The sequence below is a fragment of the Hydractinia symbiolongicarpus genome, chromosome 6 (assembly GCF_029227915.1).
Source record: "Hydractinia symbiolongicarpus strain clone_291-10 chromosome 6, HSymV2.1, whole genome shotgun sequence".
Lineage (NCBI taxonomy): Eukaryota > Metazoa > Cnidaria > Hydrozoa > Anthoathecata > Hydractiniidae > Hydractinia > Hydractinia symbiolongicarpus.
The window spans coordinates 20,474,710-20,491,672 of record NC_079880.1 but is presented as its reverse complement, the minus strand read 5'-3'; the positions used below and the strand labels follow the sequence as shown (position 1 = coordinate 20,491,672).

The 16,963-nt window shown below is 31.1% G+C and overlaps 1 protein-coding gene across 2 annotated transcripts; it reads right to left on the bottom strand.

Moving 5' to 3' along the window:
* Window positions 1-1,892: 1,892 nt before the first annotated feature.
* Window positions 1,893-16,730, bottom strand: LOC130647462 (glutathione hydrolase 7-like). 2 transcript variants are annotated; one of them, XM_057453326.1, is made up of 17 exons: window positions 16,591-16,730; window positions 16,230-16,382; window positions 15,442-15,755; window positions 14,451-14,544; window positions 14,191-14,255; window positions 13,791-13,864; window positions 13,447-13,526; window positions 11,382-11,498; window positions 10,956-11,043; window positions 8,241-8,359; window positions 7,416-7,504; window positions 6,277-6,456; window positions 5,212-5,287; window positions 4,603-4,665; window positions 4,385-4,454; window positions 3,828-3,926; window positions 1,893-3,008 (listed from the first exon to the last, which is right to left on the bottom strand). In XM_057453326.1, exons 2-17 carry the CDS (start codon window positions 16,263-16,265, stop codon window positions 2,851-2,853), a joined length of 1,722 nt encoding a protein of 573 aa, XP_057309309.1. In that variant the 5' UTR covers window positions 16,266-16,382; window positions 16,591-16,730; the 3' UTR covers window positions 1,893-2,850. The 2 variants fall into 2 exon arrangements, with proteins under 2 accessions (XP_057309309.1, XP_057309310.1); XM_057453327.1 differs by having other exon boundaries at window positions 4,385-4,451.
* Between the last annotated feature and the right edge of the window lie 233 nt (window positions 16,731-16,963).

The following is a 16,963-nucleotide window of genomic DNA, read 5'->3' as shown; positions in this document are numbered from 1 at the left end:
TATAAATCGCTTTATTAATAAAAATTGTGATTAACGCTTTAAGAGAGTTAGCAGGAATATCGAAAGAATCAATACACTCCATTGTTTCTACCACCCCCGTTACCGGAAAAATGATAAACATTTACGCTTAAATCGCTTTATTAATAAAAACTGTGATAAACGCTTTAAAGAGAGTTAGCAAGAATATTGAAAGAATCAATACACTCAATTGTTTATCTACCACCCCCGTTACCGGAAAGAAAAATAAACATTTACGCTTTTCGTTGCGAAATATTTGCAACACTTCTTTAAATTATCGCCTTTATTTTGTGAACGTGTAAAAATTTTTAGAGATTTTAGTGTTAATTTTTCTTGCGGTTTTGAAAAACCACATGGCAATTTTTCTAGTAGTGGCACAAAAGTGATTACGTTTATATAATGAGTCAAGAAAAATCACAGATCATTTTGTGATGTATCGCTATAATAATAGCCGTATTCCGTCTGTCTGTCTCTGCGCGGACCCCCCGCTGAGTTAGAAAATGATGGTACGGAAACACTAATATCAAATGCAATATATTTTTACCTACTTTGTTGATGGCAAGAAAATATAAAGGACGGGCGACCCCGTGGATTTTTTCACCGGTTACCGTCTAGTCTATAGCATAATACCCGCTTACGTCTGCCTGTCTGTCACGCAAAAAAATAACCGCAGTAGCGAGACACTCAAAATACGGTAAATAAACAACGGGGAATCCGTGGAATCGAATCCAAGGGCTACCGAATAGTATTTTCAATTCAGTAATACAGGCTAAAATAAAATATATGTTTATACCGAAAAGGCTGGTCGGTCGAGGATGCCTGAATTAGGAGAGCGGTCAAAACAAATATAACTACCCTGCTTGGATTAAACTGTATTTTCTGATGTAGTCTACTTTGCTTCTGAATGATCAAATAATCAAAGATAAAGTCTACCACCACTACACAACAATATAATCCAGGTTAAGTCTCACGAAAGTCCCGAAGTCCCACGAAAAGTAGTCATGCTGTCAGTAACAATTAAGATGTTTTGAGAGTGAGACCGTATTTCTTCCTTCAGCACCGAACAATCGTGGGATTTCCTTAGTCTCTTAATGTTAAGAAAGGTCCATAAATTTACAATCTCAGTCCTTAGAATGAAAACCTATGGCCACGCCTTAACATTATTACTAAAATACCATGCTTGTGTCGGGACAATAAAAATATTATGATATCGTATAAACACGAAAGAATCAACGATAAAAAAATATCGTGCAAAATAAACGTTTTTGACATGAGCGATAGTAATATTACAAAAACAAAAAATAAAGGAGTAATTTAGGAAGGGTGTCGGTAAAAAGAAGCTATTAAAGTAGCGACAAGGTTAACAAAGCAGTGTGTTAGTGATGAAAAAGTAGTTCTTCTTTAATATGATAGGTCCGATCAGGGTGAAACATCCTCTGTTGAGAATGAAAAGTATGGAGGTGCCATGATAAAGTCACTATTCGGACAAACAATCTGAGTTTATTAGTAACATATTGCCGCACGTAGTGGGTTCGTCTGAGCTACCCAGTTCTGGGGACCGCCGATTAAACCCAACTCACTGCCAGGCACTATGGAAATGATTCTTTAGTAAAGTTAACTAAGTTGCTACTAGTAGAATGCTCGGCTCATATTCTCTGGGTTAAATAATAAAGGAAAGTGAAGGTTCCAAAATAATTTTTAAATTAAAATTACTCGCCGTAGTTTTGTGAAAAACAGATCCCATAGCCGTCAAAATCAAAAAAACATTCCCTACACATTTCAAGTTTTTTTATAATAAATGAAAACTCGAAATTTTCGATTTTTAAACTTGCGTAAACCGTGCTAGCGTTGTTGTAATTAAAAAATCAAGTATGTTTTTCTGAGCAGAACATATATATTACATTAAGTATATAATAAAAAATTACAAAAACAAAAAATAGTTAAGAACCATTCTAGGGGAAACTTTTGGGAGGGTATTGGTCAAAATAGTAGCTAGTAATGTTGCCACAAGGCTAATATTTGACTCCAGTAAAATACAACATTGATATTCTGGCTGTGCTAAACATTATCTTCTGCATTTTATCACGTGCACCTAAAGTCATGTGACCTAGTTTATAAACGGGAATTCTTTTGGGCTTAATCTAATAAATTATTTTTACATGCTGATTACTACCATGCAAATAAAACTTGAAGATTAAAGAGTACATTCTTTGAGCCGGAAAAACATGTATCTCAAAAAAATCTTTATAAGGACTACCAATACAAAAATTTATGAAGACTATCGAAAAAAATTTTGGCATAAGTGATTATCAAACAACACTTCAATAACCAATCTTCTGATTCTGATGCCTTTGTACAAATTTTCGCGCAGTGGGAAGAAAATTTGTGCGTGCACGAAATTTGGTACAGAAAGTGTTAGCGAAAATATCGTGAGCGGAAACATCTTGCGTAAAAAATTAGTACGCGCGAAAAAAGCTAATTATTTTGAGAAAGAAAACTGACTATTTAAAGGTGCTCCAAGCGAATCCATATTTCGTCTAAAACCCTGCATTCTACCTTTTTTTCTTCTTAATTGTTTGGGGAACACATTTATACATATATAACACGAGAGAAATACGTTGACATTGCAAGTGCGCGAAAAATAATACGCGAGAAATTTAATTGGTTGTGCTAATTTTCTTACGCGAAACAAACAGCTTAACTGTAGACGCTTAACGATAAGCCAAACTTTTGCCGTAATACAAAATAAAAAACTTTCGTTTTACACTTTTATGATAAACAATAAGAATATGTAAAAGTATAAATAGAAAATAATAAACATATAAACAAATATTACTGAAAACCTCTCTTATCTTTTATCACATTTGTTGAAGCTGATTCTTTGAAAGCGATATTAACGGCACCGATATTATGTGCAGCTATATGGTCGGGATATCGCATCTTCAAATGACGAGTGATTCCATCCAAACCAAATTTTGCGAAACGTTTCTCTGAATGTCAAACTTTGCTATTAAACACCTACGCTAATCCTCCAGAAAAGTAAATATATTTTTTTGGTAATTAGCTAATATAACCAAAGCTCGCTATTTCATAAATGGGACAAAAAAAAATTCTCGTATATTGTGCGAATTTTTGCTTTTCGCAAAAATTTTTGAAAAGGTGATTTTACAAAGTTGATAGCACCACTTTTTATCAAATAAGCTTTCGACTAGATGCTTTCAAATACGTTTTTTAAATATGCTTCCGAAAATGCTTTCGAATATGTTTTCGAATATGTTTCAACGTAGCAAACGTATTTTTTTTAAGCGTTGGCTAACTTGAGGTAACATGGGGTAACTGGTAAAGGGGTCCGGATTTTTATCCGGGATAATGTTTTATTGTAACGGTGTTGAGTAACTGCAATTTATAGGCTCGTTGTGAAAGCATAATCTTTTTGTAACTCACGCAGTTGGCCAACAATACGCGAGATAGTGTGAGATACCAAGCAAATGTGTTAGGGGAAACTGTTTAAAGGGTCCGGACTTTTATCCAGGATAGTGTTTTCTTGTAATAGTATCGAGGCACCGCAATTATCAAGCTCGTTTTAAAACCACAGTTCCTATGTACTTTTGTAATTGGCCAACAATACGCAGGATAGCTTGAGCTATCAAGTGAATATGTTAGGGGTAACTGATAAAAGGGGTCCGGACATTTATCCGGGATAAATTTGTTTTTGTAACCACCAGCCGGCGATTAACAACACTTACATTACCAATATCCACACACACTAGTTTTGTACTTTAAGATTCTATGCTAAAAAGTAAACATACCCTCTAGAAGTAAGTTTCCACTTTCTACATCAGGGTAAACACGTGGAGTCTGTACAGCTTTCTTGGCTTCTATGTTGTTTTCAAGCATTTCCATTATCACTAGTGTAAAAGAAAAGGAGAATGAGATGTTTTGTAATGATGAATGTTGGTTAGCGTTACTCTTGATATCCGATAAATTGATGTTTTAGTTGTATATTTTAGTGTATATAATTCCTATTACTTATATTCAATTCCTAATCTCTTCTCTTTTTTTGCTAGTGTGAACAAAAGGAGGATGAGATTGCTTAGTAACGATAAATGTTGGCTAGCCTTATTCCTTATATCCGATAAACTGATGTTTTGCTTCAAAGTTCAATTTTTTCGTAGTTTATAATTTTTATTACTTATCTACAATTCTTGATCTTTTCTCTCTTTTCTGAAGAAAAGGCTACTACGGACAAAATAAAACAAAATTTGACTCAACTAGTATATTATCAACAAAGTTTAGGCACATACTTCGAAAGCACTTCAGAAGGTTCGTGTAAAACAAATTATTAGATCAGTTTAGTTGGTATTACCTTGCGCCATAGCAGCTAATCCTGGTTTATCTGCCGACGCAACTATTGCATAACTTTTTGTAACATCCTTCTAAAAATTTAAAAGCAATAATCGTACGACAGCTAAAAAAACACTTAACACTTAACAGGATACATTCAGTCATCAAACACATGATAACGATAGAAATTTCAAAGAAAGGTATCCAAAGATCCACACAGGTCGTCAATGGGAAAATTACCTTTTGCTGGAAGATTAAAGTTGGTGCCATTGAAGAAACCGGTCGTTCACCATCTAGTAAGACCTAAAAAAATTTTACGTCAATATTTATTCTTCGTCTCAACCTTATTTTTGGATGTGGGAATTTTACAATCCACAACAGTTTATTTCCAAAAACTTGTGCTCTATATGAAGTATAAGTTGGAAATTTTGATTAATTCAATTTATTTGTTCCTATTAAAAGAAAATGGAAGAAAGTTTTCCGTTACTTAAAGAAAAGTAGGAATTTTATGCATTTTTTTTTCAAAGCTCGTAGGAAGAATTTTAGAATTTCTTTTTGGACAATAAATCAATTTTTTCACATTATAACACTTCTAACATAGATTTTTATAAAGAAATATTTCCTCTGATCCGATTATACTGGTCCTTTACATATTACAGGAACATTTTGCGAAGTTAAATTAAAACAAACAAAACGAAAAACGGAAAATTCTTTTCCTTCTTACAAAGTCTGCAAGAAATGAACACTGATAAAAACGTTATTTAGTAAATGAAAAAAATATTTCCCTCGTGATACGACTGTTCAAACTTAATCATTTAAAAAGGTGGAATACAAAACCCAATTATATACCTCGTCATTCAGAAGATTGTTCATGATTATTCCAGACTTTGTCATCAGTTTAGCACCAAACGGTTGTCCAAGAGACCTAAATGTTTTGAAAATTACAGAAATACTGAAAATATCTACCTCGTAAATAAAAAAAGGTGGTAAAAAATTTATTTCGGCCACTGATCTAAATTTATTACAATGGTCACTTCATACCGAATAACTTACATAAACATGGTTAATTCATACAGGCTTAAGTTTTATTAACATGATGACTTCGTACAAACTAAATTTTACATACACTTGATTTATTGAGTTTAGAAATTATAAAATATATGCATTTTAAGCAAAAGAGTAAGTTTAAAATATCCCACGCTTCCTCTCTAAAACTTTTTCAGGTTCTTAATGCACAAAAATGAAACAGGGAGAAACAGACACAGGTGAAGAAAAAATGGTGGAAATGGTTAACAAAGGAACAGTCAGTGGGTAATTTTTGATACTGTTGATTTCTTTAAGTTGATTTTATAGCACAATCCAGGAAAACCTATCCGTATCTAAGAACTTTATAGGACAAAATGAAAATTCCAAGAGACTTTCCAGAGTTTTGCAAGACTGTGACAAAAAGAAGCAATTATGAACTGGCCAAAAGGTAACATTATTTCTGACAAAACTGAACTCTGCTATGCACTCTAGCTGACATTATAGGTCTTTTGGGAGAAAATATTAACGACTTTGTTCACAGTACAAGCACCTGGCAAATTGGAGTAGCCCAACAAGCCAATGCTTACACAAGAATAGAGATTTTACAAAAAAAGATTACCAAAGGGAAGAGAAGAACTTAATTTCATCATAAGCAACATCCACACAGGCAATAATAAAAATATCATTGTTTCTTAATTGTAAAGGTATTCTTGCAAAAAAAACAACACTATCACAAAATTCCATCCTATTTCCATTAAAAATCTTACTCATATAGAGCTCTTGTTTGTAAAAAACACTTTTACTAGCACACCGAAAATATCAAGTTTCACCAGCACAAGAACTTGGAGTTTAATACTGTAACAGAAAATCAACTATAATAATACATACATAACAAGAGACACTGCTTCTCCATCTCGATCAATCGCTGCAATTTTGACTGAGGATGTTTTTGTGACGGTATTCTTCGCAGCATTTTTCACGGTATTCTTCGCAGCATTGCCTTTATCTGGTGACGTTTGATTCAACTTTCTTAAAATAATGTCTGCTTGCTCTTTTACAAAAGTTGGGCTAAAATAAGTTGATCATCAAAAATTAGCAATAACATTTTGACTTCCCGTAAGTTGCTACAATTCTCATGCAATGGATAGTAAAAAGTGAAGAAAACATAGTAAATCATGATGACACACATTGGAACATAGCTAAGAGTGAAAAGTAATTTTACTAAAGAAAATTTTATTAAGTGATAAACAATTTAGGGTAAAATGTTAAATGGAGATAACTGGTTTTTAAAATTATTTCCTTGTGCCATTAAGCGAACGGTAATGTAGTTTTAAAATTCATGATATAAATAAAAAAACACTTTTATAACAGGTCAAGTTTTGGATATCTCAATAACAAGAAAACTGTAGCACAACTAACTGAAAGTAAGTTTTTCATCAAACTGAAAAATAAAAAAAATACAACTTTTAAATGCTCAGTCAGTCCATAGACATGGTTAACAAGAATGTGAAGATAACCAGTCTAGTCTATTACAAACTTTAAATGGTCAAATATTTAAAAAACCTTAGTCAACATTTTTTTAATGGTCGCATATTTGTCATGTCTGCGTTAAGAAACTACCTAGAAACTTTTAATACCAAAATTTAAAACTAAATAGAAAAATTTCTACCAACTTTTCTATATTTCTATCCAACTACATAAACTATAATTTTTGTGTAACTCAAAACGCACCGGAAAATTCGTTCAAGATAGAGAGAAATCATAATTGATGGATTTCCTTTTAAAAAAATTGGTGCTGATTTTATATCCTTCACAAAGCTTCTCAAAAACAGTCCTATCAACCTATAAGCTTTTCTTAACATTTCTCAAACTATTCGTTAAAAGTGTATACTTATATATTGTGAACTATGTGACTTTTAAAATTCTTGAAACGTGGTTAAATTATCAAAATGAAAGAGCTTGTGTACAAACATGACGAATGATATAATTCATCCCCAAAGTACTGAGAGCCACGTATATACACTTACCTGAGAAGTTTTGATGTTATATTCTGTGCAGTTTGATCAAACGCTGGATCTTGTAACAAGTGTTTCTTGGCGAAAACAACTTTTAATGACTATTGGAGAAACAGATAGCAGAGCATTAATACTGTTTGCATCACATTTTTGACTGAATGTCAATTACTTGTGGATAAATAAACGAACTATAGAATGTGATGGTTCAGTCTACAGTGCATAGAATCTGAAGATTTGAAAACGATTTTTTGTAAATTGAGAGCCTATAGTTTGTGTTCGTTTTGATTAATTCCACCAATTTTTTTTTATTGATAGCAAATGTCTCTTCGAAGTCAGTAAATGATTATGTGCTTATTTGGATGTGGTTTTCATATATCTTCAAAACCTCTCAAAGCACGAAAAACAAACTTTAATAAGCATTGGAAATAGTTTTATATCACTTCCAAAAAAGTACATTACCAGTAAAATAAATTCGCACAACAACAACAATACTTATACATTAGGAGATATTCGACAGTACGGTAAGGGGTAATCGGGGTTTTTTTGTGTTAATATTATCCTAATGTCGTCACATACATTGAATTAAGAGCTGGCAACATATAGTATGCGTAACAATTACATATAGTATAGAAAAAAAAGTATTCTTTTAATTTATTCTTTACAAATGAAGGACAACTCCGCCTAAATAAATATTACAAGCTAGGTGTTTAATAGGGGAAACTTTTCTTAGCACCACAAATTGAATAAAGCTGTTTGTAGCCTTATAATTTTACTAGAGAAAAGGTTGTAAAAGAAAGATAATAAAACAATAATAAAGACATAATAACCGAACACTACCTCAATGATAAACTCGTATGTGATAGTTTTATTTCTATTTGGTAACTCATTCAAAATGCTTAAAACAGATGGTAGCAACACACCACTGCTTGGAACTGCAGAACATAAAACTTGATGATCTACAACAAAAATTATATGCATGAACCAGCTTGCTGACTTAGTCTAAAAAAAGGTTGGGCATCACACGCTGGCTAAAACATCTTAAAAATGATATAATTTTCATGTCTGAGTATTATTCGCCGTGTTAGAAAAATGTGCTGTTTAGTACAAAAATACAATAAAAAAATTTTTATTTAAAAATTGCGATAATAAGGATGCTTATTCCAGGCCGTTGATTTTTAGCAATAGTGAATTATCTTGCTGTGTAAGTCAACACAGTTCTGATGACTCATCAACAAAACAAGGAAGCAGATTGGGGTAAATTTAAAGCTGCACAAACAATTTTTGACTAATACCATGAGTTGATGTGCTAAATAGTTGCGCTATCGAAAAGTAACTGATCTGTCAAAATAATTCTATTTGCGCAGAAAATTTACTTTTAGGTCGATTTAATAAAACTAGTTGGTGGCCCGTGGAAAAATCCACAGGTTCGCCTGTTCCTTTTAATACCTCATTCCAAGCATCTCGCTACAGTACTGTGAAAAGGTTTGTTAACATCGTGTTGGTGTAACGAGCGTGGTGCATACGAACCACGATAAAATCGGTCTTTATGCATAACAAACATTCAAACATTCTATCGTGGCCACCACGCTAATACTATTATCTCCACGACGGATCGTGTGTCCCACGATTATTTTCGCGAGCTCCACGATTTTTATAACCAGTATAATTTAATTTTTTTTTCTTTTCAAAAAAGTCTTTTATTAAAGTTAATTTATTTGTTTCAGGTTTTATCAAGTTAAAAAAGCATATTCGTAGTTTTTGCTTGGTGTATACTTTTTCGTCATGGACGCGATCGTATTTTTACAAAATGTCATTTATCTAGAAAAGTTAAATTTGTCTGCGCCGATAGAAATGTTTTTTTAGATCGCATTTTAAAAGTTTATAAACGAAAAGCGAAGATAGAAATGTTTTTTTAGATCGCATTTTAAAAGTTTATAAGCGAAAAGCGGCAATATAAATGTTTTTTTAGATCGCATTCTAAAAGTTTATAAACGAAAAGCGACGATAGAAATGTTTTTTTAGATCGCATTCTAAAAGTTTATAAGCGAAAAGCGACGATAGAAATGTTTTTTTAGATCGCATTCTAAAAGTTTATAACCGAAAAGGGACGATAGAAATGTTTTTTTAGATCGCATTTTAAAAGTTTATAAACGAAAAGCGACGATAGAAATGTTTTTTTAGATCGCATTCTAAAAGTTTATAAGCGAAAAGGGACGATAGAAATGTTTTTTTAGATCGCATTTTAAAAGTTTATAAACGAAAAGCGGCGATAGAAATGTATTTTTAGATCGCATTCTAAAAGTTTATAAGCGAAAAACGGCGATAGAAATGTTTTTTTAGATCGCATTCTAAAAGTTTATAAACGAAAAGCGAAGATAAAAATGTTTTCTTAGATCGCATTTTAAAAGTTTATAAACGAAAAGCGGCGATAAAAATGTTTTTTTAGATCGCATTTTAAAAGTTTATAAACGAAAAGCGAAGATAAAAATGTTTTTTTAGATCGCATTTTAAAAGTTTATAAACGAAAAGCGCCGATAGAAATGTTTTTTAAGATCGCTTTTTAAAAGTATAAAAACGAAGAGCGGCGATAAATATGTTTTTTTAGATCGCATTTTAAAAGTTTATAAACGAAAAGCGGCGATAGAAATGTTTTTTTAGATCGCATTTTAAAAGTTTATAAACGAAAAGCGAAGATAAAAATGTTTTTTTAGATCGCATTTTAAAAGTTTATAAACGAAAAGCGAAGATAAAAATGTTTTTTTAGATCGCATTTTAAAAGTTTATAAACGAAAAGCGGCGATAGAAATGCTCTTTTAGATCGCATTCTAAAAGTTTATAAGCGAAAAGCGACGATAGAAATGTTTTTTTAGATCGCAATTTAAAAGTTTATAAGCGAAAAGCGGCGATAGAAATGTTTTATTAGATCGCATTTTAAAAGTTTTAAAACGAAAAGCGGCGATAGAAATGTTTTTTAGATCGCATTTTAAAAGTTTATAAACGAAAAGCGGCGATAGAAATGTTTTATTAGATCGCATTTTAAAAGTTAATAAACGAAAAGCGGCGATAGAAATGTTTTTTTTAGATCGCATTTTAAAAGTTAATAAACGAAAAGCGGCGATAGAAATGTTTTTTTACATCGCATTTTGATTCACGAACGATTAAAATTTATTATGTAGCTAGCTTTATGACAACGAATTAAAACGTGTTCATTTATTTTTTGCCGTCGGTTTTTTGATTTAATTGATAAACTAACGTTCGTTATTGTTTTACAATAGAAGTTATCTATCGTGGAAGCCACGATGTAATATTTAATTTTCGTTCGTGTACTCCACGAATCATGATCGTGAGGTCCATGATTGTTAAAAAAATGCGCATCGCGGACTATCGTGGTTCGTGCGTAACATGAAATAAACACGAACCACGATGTTAACAAACCTTTTTACAGTACTGTACTTGCGGTACCAATTTGCTTAACCGACAGAGAGATAGACGTATACGGGTATTATAGATGATAACACCATTTCTTGAAAGCTGGGTTCTTACAATACAAACCTCTAATTTTTACTGGGTATGCTTTTCTAAAGATTGCTTCATACAATTTTAAGTCTTCCATAGACATTGCATTGTTACTGGATACAACCTGAAATTGGAAATAAAATCAATGGCTAAAATGCAAAAATGTGAATATTGATCAGATTAAAACATCACAGAACTAGTGTGCTGTAGCTTGCTACATTGCACTGTAAGGAAAGAAGAAATTACAAGCTACTGCTACAGTAGGCTCTTCATAGTGATGCAATGAGTGCATAAGTTGTCAACCGCATAAGTTGTTAACAAAAAACAAAAGTTAAAAAAAAAACAATAGGGAGCATGGCGTATCTGCCTAGCTGTTGTATTTTTTAATTGTGAATTTCCATGTGATTGACAGAACAAACAATTACACAAGCAATGTACAGTAAAGTAACACACAACACATACCGTTGATACCAAATCCTCTAAAATGTCATTAAACTCAGAAGACCATGCTGTGTAATCATTTTGCATAATAATCTTTAATGTCTTTGCTAGCTGTGGCAGCTTTATTGTTTCACCAGTCTGCAATAAACGAAGTGGTCAAAATGTGGAATAAAAAAAATTGTGTGTAAAGAAGTTACAACCGAAATCCTTTTGCTTAAACTAGCTGTACTTAATCGTAAACAAGTTAGTTTCCTTCATTGATTCGCAAATAAAAAAACAATTTTTAGGCTGTTTTGTTTTATCATAAATTTTATTTTCGAAAATAACTAATAACTAAGACAAAAAAGGTTTAATGTCTTGTTAAGCCAAAATAATATTACTGAAGGTATTATTTCAGTTTGTCTGTTTAGTATTTAATATTTATATTATTTGTGAATGCTTATCATTTTTCAAACATATTAAGCTTGTTTATGATTGGTTAATTTTTATGAATTTTGATCCTCTACGATTATATATAAATAGATGCTCAACATCGTTTTACATTGCACAAGGGATTTTAAATTTTAAATTTTAAAAAAAGGACAAAATTTCCTTACACCACATTGGTCAAAAATATTCTTTGAAAGTTTCAGCAAGAAACAAAAAAACTTAATGCCTAAAACCCTTTTAATGCGTGTTTTTTAAGTACAGGTGTACTTTTGAAATCGAATATTAAAAAAAGTACAGGTGTACTTTAAAAACAAGCATGAAAAAGGCAAAATTTGCCCTTATCTAACTTAATATAAATTTTGAAATTTGATGTTTATACACAGGGCTCGCCTTTATGGATAAATATTAAACAGATATTGGATTAGATGGAATCGAATATTAAACAAGAAGCCCTGTGGCTGAAAGATTTCCGCCATTAGCAATAATCTGAAAAAGTACTGAACTTTAAAGAGGACTGGGGGAAAAAAATCATTTTTTATTCTAAAATTTTAAAATTCAATTTTTGATTATTATTGTAACTGTAAATCATAGCTAACTTAACTTACATAAACTTCATTTCTCTATAGGAACAATTTTAAAAGAAAAATAATAATCCTGAAAATTGATGAACAATAAAAACAAAATAAAAACAACGGCAAGGCTGAAAATTCATCTATTTTCTCTTTTTCTCTGAAAAACAGCCAGGAAAATATCTTTAAAGGTGACAACTTTTTTATATTTTTTTTTATATAATCAGTTAGGAAAGTTTATTTTCAGACTACATATTCTTATTTTTTTCTTTTATGACACATTGTCACGATTTTATAGCTATAAATCTTTCACCAAAAATATTCAGCCTCAACAATTCCTCTAAATTAAAATTCATGAATAATTAGCTTTAGTCTACGTTCTTGCAAAACTGTACAGAGGGAAATGACGTTAATAACATCAAAGATGGCGCATTGTAAGGCGATCTTCATTATGCTACACTGCACGAGCTTTAACTTTCGATTATAAACTTTAAAATAAATTAATGTTCATTGGATAATAAAACAATTTGTTGCACTGTTAGGATTCTTATTGGCTTAAAACTCAATTTAGCCTCGTTCTCAGCAAAAAATCTGTCAAAACGAGGATTTAAGCTTTAGCTTGGATAAGTTTTAGGCGTCCAGGCTCTGGGCTGTCTCTATCTATCTATCTCTCTATCTCTCTCTATCTTCCCAGGCGATATTAAAGATTCCGCCTTCGCCGGCGGAAATCAAAAATTATTCAGTCGAGCTTATGATATTCAACAATGCCTTGACTGATTCATCAAAGCAAGAATTAAAAATTTAGATATCTGATGTCACCGAAACTAATATCTGTTTTATCATCTACTTTAATATTTCGACAAATTATGCATAGAACAAGTTTCATATTAAATTTATGACACAAAAATGAAGCCATTGATGTGGAGTTTGGCCTATTTTGGATATCTTTTTCATAAAGAATGTGTTTAATATCGCCAATATTTATGTTTGTAAACTTTTCTGCATCTTTCTCCATTTTTATTATAAAGTTAGATTTAAATTATTCGACTGAGCAATTAAGTTACAGGGAATGATAGTTTATTATATACCTTCTTTAAGGTTCCATTAACTGTAAACAATTCCCTTATGTTTAATGGAAGATCACTGAAAGAGGCATTAACATGATACACTAAAATAAAATAAAATGAAAAATAAATAACACAGTGGGTCCAGTTTCCAACAAATTAATGTTTTTAAAGCTGCAAAGAAAGCCTTGGCAGCCACATAGAAGCACAGCTGCTTTTAAACCACACCAGCGCCTAAGATGCCAAACTATTAAGGTAGAGGTATGGGCATGATGCATCTACAAAATATTAATAAACAGGAATTTACTTTATTAGGATATAATAGAACCTGCAAAAGATTGCAAAAAGTATTGTTAAAACATTTTCACCTGTTGAAGAAAAAATTTTAAAACCACCAGAAGCCAGTTTTATTGCAGGTGATACTAGTTTTGACCAGGATAATCTGAACAAGAAAAAAATAATGGAGGTAAAGCCTCTTAATTCATGAAATGCAAATTTACACGTAATAATGTAATACAGTGTAATCTCGATAAAGCAGACATTTCTATTTTAACTGATGGTGTTCGCTTCAGAGAGATTACACTGTAATATTTTATAAAGAGTATTCTCATATTAACATTTGTTTTACTCTCAAATATGGATAATCTATTTATTTGCATTGTTAAAAATGTGGCATTCGAAATCAGAAACTCAAGGAAAGAGCAAAATACTTTTCTATACTTGAAAAATTTAAAGCAAATTAAATTTTCCAAAACAATATCAACAAACCTGCCATATTTTTTATGAACCTTCCACAAACTTGTAATAAGTCCTGGAACACCAACTTTAGACAACTGAATAAAAAAACATTCATGTTCTTATTAAGGCAGCAGTACACATGAGGTATTGAAATATCCAACTTTTTCTTATTGTGCAAATTTAGATTTAAGAAATATTTTCTAAGAAACCCTTTGTATAAAATGAAAATAAACATCTATCACTTTATCACCACCATCAAAATCAAAAGTCATTAAAAGTAGTCTTGTTACCTTCTTTCCTGCAACTAATGTACTATTTGGAGAAGTGACCTGCAAGTCGACAGTTTTGGTTTTTCCATTTCTGTGGACCAATAAAAAACCACCACTACAAACAAAACAATCACAGTTGAATAAGAACTATAAATTTATTATTAATGTCTTAACAGTGTTTATTTTTCATGTTTAAAAGCACCACACATATTCTATACGTTCTTACTAAAGTTTAATAGAAAATTATAAAATGAAGCAAGAGAGCTAAATAAAACATAAAAATCTCCTTAGCAAAACAAAACAACATGTTATAAATGTTAGAAAATTTCTCTAAAAATATCAAACTCGTTTTTTTAAAATAAAACACTAAATATGTTACAAATGTTAGAAAAACTCTCCTTCTGATTAATCAAGCTTTTTAATTCATCCCAAGTGTTATTCACACAACTTACTCAAACTTCTATCTTAGTGTCAAGACAAATCCTAAGGGCTTCTGCTAGCACATTTCCATCTTCCAAACATAAACCGCATTGCCTATTTGCTGTCATTTTGAAAATAATAATGCTTGTTTACAATAAAGATGTTTATTATTTCCTTCTTTTAGCATGATGTCAGGAGACTTTGAAGTGTTTACAAATGTTTCAAAAACTTTAAAAAATTTGATTTTAAAAATTCCCACTTGCAAGCCCTTATTAATGTTTAACAGCCTTTAACAGTATCAAGCCTTTTCATTTCCATATAAGCACTCTGCAATTTCTGAAAGTGTTAACAAAATTTTTTTATTTAATTGGTATTTGCGAATATCTCCATCTCCAAAAGTTATAGATACAACTTAAACCTAAAACCTACTGGAACCTGCTGTCATTATCTCTCTATATTTCAGTAGTGGATGCTACTGTATAGCGTTTTCAAACTTGTATAATAGGTACCCTGCTGTGATTTCATAAGGATGATTGCATACAAGTAGGAAAAGTAAAACTAATAAAAAAAGTTCAAAAATACTTCCACTTACCCAGCAAGACTTATTTGATCAGGCCGAACCACAACCAAACAAAATATTCCAGCAATTGTAGCATCTACAGCATTCCCGCCTTGTTTTAGCACAGACTTGGCTGTATCAGTACATTCTTTTGCATCTGTTATTGCAACATATGAGTGATTTAAAGAACGCAAGCGTCTACTGTATATATCTACTGCTAAACCAATTCCTATGACAGATGCAAAAATGATGCATCCTGCTACAATAACTTTAAAGCCATCTCCACAACATTTCTTTTCATCCTTGTCAGCTCTTGGTGACTCAATAATTTCTGTTTTTGGTACTTCCTAATAAAATAAAAGATAAGCCTTTCAAGATATTATTCTTTTTCAAAAAATTATAATTTTCTGACAAAGTTTTGATTATAAGAAAATATGGACAACACCATTTTCACAAAGTTAGTGAGGACATTTTGTAAAATTTGATGGGAAAGGTGTTTATACATGCAATTTTAAGGAATTAATTTTTTGATTTGTTCAAAACCCTCAAATTTTGTTACGTAAAAATTATGACGCCATAATGTATTTTAAAATCTAATTTATTAGCTATTATATTTTAACCGCAAAGCAAAATTAAATCCATTAAATAAGCTGAAATAATAAAAACTAAAAAGATTTAACTTAAGCCACTTTAATCATTTCCTGATATCACAAAACAAACACGAACTTATTTCCTTGTTGTAACTTTTGAAAAACTATTATTAGCTTCACATTAAAAGTTTTTAGGTCTCTTCTTCTAGTGTTTTAAATTATATATCTTACAGGTTCATTCACATGACGCTGGTATTCTCTTCCCATGATGCACTATTCAATAATTCAAAAACAATGCCACAAATGATTTGACAACAATCTTTTTATGATTGATGAAGGACGCCTATACAGTATACCACTGATGGATTGTCACAGATTTTTTATCTACGAAAAAAAGACAAGTAAAACATGCACATTACATAGAACTGTCTTAAAACAAATCATTTTAAGCAAAAAAAAGTTGAAAACACTTGAATAACAAAATAATAAACAAATAATTCTATAAAAAACTAAAATCAAAAGATTTGGTTCATATTACAAAACTTTTGTTAAATGACAGACATGACAGAAAAAGTTGTTATTAATTTGATACCTGCTAATTTGTATTTTTTCTCTGCACTTTATATTTTTATTTAATATATATAATACTCTAACAAGTAAAACTACAAAATATTAGTTTCTTCAAGTTCTTTCAAGTTTCTTCAAGTTTCCTTTACTCACCATTCCCTAGACAACTGATTCAAAATGTACACACTATACAACTGTATACTTTGTATACAAAGTCATTGCGATTAATTATAAGATGTAGCAACATCTTAATTGATTGTAATCACTTTGTCAAATCTCAGAATTAAAAAACAATGTCATTTACTGTTCATTTATTCTTTTCTGTACATTTACTAATAACTTCCTGTTTTTTTTATTTCCGATCCTTAATTCACACGAGAATACAAACTATACAAAAG